The sequence below is a fragment of the Limulus polyphemus genome, unplaced genomic scaffold (genome assembly GCF_000517525.1).
Source record: "Limulus polyphemus unplaced genomic scaffold, Limulus_polyphemus-2.1.2 Scaffold1816, whole genome shotgun sequence".
Lineage (NCBI taxonomy): Eukaryota > Metazoa > Arthropoda > Merostomata > Xiphosura > Limulidae > Limulus > Limulus polyphemus.
The window spans coordinates 118,713-124,421 of NW_013667426.1; the positions used below are offsets into that span (position 1 = coordinate 118,713).

At 31.8% G+C, this 5,709-nt stretch overlaps 1 protein-coding gene across 1 annotated transcript in view; it reads right to left on the reverse strand.

The window, feature by feature from the left end:
• The window catches only part of LOC106465041 (beta-arrestin-1-like), a 45,137-nt gene that overhangs the window by 23,901 nt on the left and 15,527 nt on the right, over window positions 1–5,709 (reverse strand). Inside the window, exons 6-7 of the mRNA XM_022392855.1 lie at window positions 3,700–3,827; window positions 2,644–2,779 (exon numbers count right to left, since the gene is read on the reverse strand). Of these exons, the coding sequence (XP_022248563.1) occupies window positions 2,644–2,779; window positions 3,700–3,827 (264 nt within the window). The remainder of the gene's footprint in view (window positions 1–2,643; window positions 2,780–3,699; window positions 3,828–5,709) is intronic.

The following is a 5,709-nucleotide window of genomic DNA, read 5'->3' on the forward strand; positions in this document are numbered from 1 at the left end:
CCAAAAGTGGCAGGAAGAAAATGGTATCCAGAAGTTGCCCTGGCCAAGCCAATCTCCTGACACAAACATCATCGAAAACCTCTGGGCCATACTCGACCGGCAAGTCAAGAAACAACCAAAAACCAACTTCAAAGAGCAATCTACTCCAAGTTTTGAAGGATCAATGAACTCCACGAAGCGAAAGGAAGATCTACTAGATGTTAATTAAATTGTAAATATATCAATTCATGTGAATATGACTGAAAATTTTAATTTTTTCTGAAAAGGTGGTGTCTATTTACTTGTGACCATGCTGTGTATATATAAACATATGCACACACATACATATGTATACACACACACAAATCAACTAACATAGACACAATTACAAGTAAAAAACTTGATAAAAACCATGGAATAAAATCATACTAAGAATTGTTTGGAATTAGCCATACCTTAAATGGTTGCACAGTTGGACATTGGGACAGTTCTAATTAAAACCAACAGAATGGACTTTTCATGCTGTGAGGAGAACAATCTTGGTCAAACAGCTGCTACTGTTGTAGGACAGGTGCAAGTGTACCCCAACATTATCAGAAGTTATCTTGATAGTTAGAGCTACAATGCCAGATTAACTACACAGAAGCCACTCCTCACTACATAGAATATCGTACGTCAATAGAAGTGGGCACCACAGATCCCATCATACCTTCCTACCTCTTGGGACATTGCAATGTTTTCCATCTCTCCCAGATCTGCACATTTATTAAACTGTGGATGCATTTGTGTTTAAATCATTTGCAAGCAAACAAAACAAGACAATATTTCTGTTATGATTTGGAGTGCCACTTGACAAGGTCATTGTTAGTGGTTCGGCCAAGACCAGATGTAACAAATTTATTATTATGTATTTATTTTTGATATGAAACAAGTTTGTATTTAGAAATAGGCATAACTTGTATTATCATACATATGTTGCGTATAATGAATTTGTGGTATATTTATTTTAATGTCAACATTTGTTTCGAATAAGTTTATATTTGAGGGCGTGTTTAGCTTACCGCGAAACTCCCGCCAATTCTCCAAGATTATAGAACATTTGTGAACAAAGAATAAATTTCCATAACCAGTATATCAGAAGTTTCTAGAAAATGTGAGTGGCCTATAAAAACAACAGAGAACAGAGAAGAGACAAGTCTAATATGAAACTATTATAACCGTGTAAGCTATAAACTGTGATTTTGCTAACCCCTATCAACGACATTTGACCAGGAACAGTTATAAATTTCGAACGTCAATGAATTCTCATCAAACGTTAATATCTTTCCAAGAATATTACTAATTTCTCATCGGACATTAGTGATTTTGTGAACATATTATCTTACTTCAATGGTCCAACAATTCAGTGCCTAGTTTACACCAAACTCTATGAACGTACAACTCGCTGGATATTAAGGAGACTCTGAACTAGGAAGAGGGTTTTAGGCTATTTGTAAGTTAGTAAAATTTCTGTCTATAAAACTTTGTTTGTAATAATTAATCACTATTGTTGCTATTGTACATTATAGTGTTGTATATATACATATATATATATTAAAACATATTTGTGTCAAAACCAAAAATGGTGTGAATCAATCTCTGGCAAATAGCGTAAATTAAATAAAATACCAGCATATTTCTAAGCCTAAATCCAAGGTACGTCTCAACTATTAAAAGTTAAATTATTTAATGTGGCCTTGGATTGTTTCAAATTCTCAATACGTTACACCAGACCACTTTTTTAATAATACAGATTATTAAAGACCATATGAGCACAATTTTAATAAAATTAGGGTTTTTAACCCATAATGGCCGAACCAATCTGGACAATGATGGCCCTGTTTGAGCAGTTGGTGGTATGTGAAGGACTGTCATTACTGCTTAACACATCACAATTCTCAAACAAGGCTTTCTTCCTCTACGTCAGTGGCCAGCTTACCAGACAAGGTAGTGTTTTCATGTAAGATGGAGCCCCAGCTCATTCAGATGAGGGCACTACTACTCTCCCATGACCAACCAGCTGATAATGAACATTTTTAGTCCTTTTTTTGATAATTTTTTTGTCCCAAACACCCTTGTCCAAATTCTTTTTCAAGAATGACATGCAATCCTAAAGGCCCAGGTTTCATATAATGAAAATACAATGTGTAACAGTGTACCAGCCATAACTACTGCAAAGGGATGATCCACTAAATACTAATGGTAATCTTGCATCTTTTTTTTTGCATGCTTATTTAGTTAATAAAAAACAATTTTTCTGGGGTGCTTTTCTATTCGTTCATTGTAAGGCTATGTATATGCAAGTGAGTCTACTCCTTGAGCATATTCTGTTATCTTTTTTATAAAGTTATTTTCTGTTTGAATTCTTTTCTGAGTTTCACCACTTCTTCAAAAAATACAACATGTAAGTATACGTGTGTGTGATCATATACACACAAAGTTTTAGAAATCTTTTATGAATTGGAAGTTTTATTATAAATAAAAAATATTTGTATATTATTAGTTTTCAATACATCAACCAAACCCCAGGCACAAGACACAAAAAAAAACATTCATGGTAAAACATTCATTACAATGAACTTCGAAACAATCAATTTTTGCAAAAAGTTAAACAGCAGTACAAACCTCTTTGTCTAGTGAAGCTTCTAGATGCAACTTGTTAGGAGACATCATGAATTCCTTACTGACTTCAACATTTGGCTGTTCTCCTTGTTTATTTGGTGCATACATTATCTTCCGTATGGCTAATCTAACACAGTTCCTAAAAGACATTATAAGGTTCCTCTTGTAATATAACCCTATTCTTTGTTTCTTGTACATAAATCATTTTTTCTATATTGAGTTTTGTAAGTTTATATAATGAATTCAGAACTAGCTTAATATATATATATATATGTAATGCTTAATTTAATATGCATATATATCCTTGTCACTCCCTTAATTTGATTAAAACATCTAGAATATCCCTTTAAAAATTACCACTACTACTTGATTACTTATCTCAAGGAGTAACTTATAACTCTTGCAGGATCATTTCCACTGTTTTTCAGTGAAACATGTATAAGAACATGAAGGAGATCCACCTTATAAGTGCTTTATCTTGTGTGTAGTCTTAAATGTTGTTCTTACCTTAGAAGCCCTCCAGTGGCACAGCGGTATGTCTGTGGACTTACAATGCTAGAAACCAGGTTTCAATACCCGTGGTGGGCAGAGCACAGATAGCCCAATGTGTAGCTTTATGCTTAATTACAAACAAACAAACTTACCTTAGAAATAAGGCTACTATATACTCATTCATTTCATCATTACATTGAAAAAATAATAGGGTAAAAGTTTATATAAATGCTAAGTACATTCTTGTCAGATGTGCAGAATGAATTATCTACACTTGATATCAGCATAGTAAATACAATATAGAAACACCAGCAACATTTTCCATTTACTTATAAAATTACATCAAATTTTACATACTTTAAATTGCAATCCTTGAAAATAAACTGCACATCAATTTTTCTGTATACTGTATTCTATAGTAAGCTTTCAACACATAGTTAGTAAATAAATGTTCCACTGCTATACACGTTTTGACCTAACCAAGTAAATAAAAAACACTAGTTTAGTTTTACAGCTTGATAAAATTACTTATCTGATTAGAAAAAAAACTGATAAATTATGATATACCTTTTATGTGGTTTTTCATCTATAGTATCTGCAATATAAGCTTTCATTTCATAGTCAACACCACATGGTTTTCCAGTGTCACCTACTGCAGGCTGTAATGTTACTGAGGCTGGACAATGAGGTGGAAGCTGATGTATACAATGTATTAATATAGATTAGAAAAATAAAATAAAAAATAAGGAGATAATAGATTGTTCCAAAAAACTGGAACTTTTTATATTATCCACATACTAAAAGAAGAAAATGAAATCAATATTCTTATATCATGAACAGGTTACAAAGCAGGTCTGGGAATGTGATCAAGAGGTTGATTTCCACTTTACAAATTGATATTTCAATATTTCTGTCAGACCTTTTTTTTTTCATCAAACAGCATAGAAAAAGATTATTTGTATTAGGTATACAGCCTTTAAAATCACATCAGCAAGTTTCCCTCCTCCAATTACAAAAATCAAAGTTCATAATTTGATCGGCTGTAATTTTCAGCTGTATTTACAGGTATAGATAAAAGATACAAAATCAACTCGATAAATATACAATAATATATTACCACAACATTGATGAGCATGACTTTTTACTTAAATGCTTTATTAATTTAGTTTAAGAGGAAAAGAATGGTCAAGAATGGTATACACTACATTAAAAAACATTCAAAAAATGATATCTTTTACTAGGAAGCTAAACAATGTTAAGCTTTATGCTTGTTCAGTGTACACAGTATTTTGCAACATGTAAGAAATACAGCACCACATCCTTTGAACACAGATTAAAAATCCAAATGCTGAGTTTCACAAAATCCTTGAAATGTAATTATTATGTATTACCAGCTGCTACATTCTCATTACAAGAAATGCCCACCATTATTGTATGTAAGCAGAAGTCATAAACTTCAAATTTCCACAGATACATTTATGACTTTATGTAAAGAAAAACTATATAATTGTCTTTATTAACTGCTCTTAAGCACATAAGGTACTGTCTACAGATACTTATATTAACAAACAGTAGTTTCAAGGACTGATGTAAGCCTTGGAAGGAAGATAATATTACAGACAATGCTGTTGATAAAACTCCATACAAAAAACCTTAGACATAACATACAGCAAATGCACCAAAAAATCTTGAACTTTACAAAGCTAGATAATCTATGTATATTCTAACTACAGAAAAGAAAAAAAACTAACAATCTGTCAATGCACTTTGTGAAAATACACAATACAATAACGAACATCTCTACTTATACAAAATTAAATAACCACAGAACAGAAATAATAGTTTGAGTCTAAAATGAAAACTATAAAGCAAGAAAGAAACCTAGGTAACAGACGTTCACTTGCTGAATATGTTAGTATTTACTTTGTTAAAGGCAGACTATCAACTGACAAAAACTAGAACTACAATGGTATCTAACAGTAGTAGGGTATTATTACCAACACATAAAATATTCTAATGCTTAATATTGTCCTAGCCCCACATCACACTATCAACATTTATTGGGTGTATAATAAAATATATTGAGGAATTATGTCTTCTGAAATCTTTGACCTAACTTTGTTATTATAAGATCATAGCTTTCTCATGGCATATTTACAATGTCATGCACATGCAAAATGAGATTTTACACCATCAACCTTTAGCATATAAACTTGGCATGATTTATAATGTATCAAAAAGAAAGTTAAAAAGTAAATTCAAAAAAGATTGTAATATCTGGAGACTTTTGTTCCATTAGGTAGTCAAGAAATTAATGTCGCATTTTGGAATGCTTTTATTAACCACCCCCTAAAAAACGTACATCACGTATAATAGTTAAACGAACCACCTAACCATCATGTTAGTGTAGCCTATATAATGTAAAAAGTATAGTATACTCTAATCACTTATAGTGATGGCACACAATGAGACACATATTCGGCATGTGATGCTGTTTGCATACAAGAAGGGAAACAATGCCTCTGTAGCCACAAATAATATCAAAGAAGTTTATGGAAATGTATTGAACATTTGTAA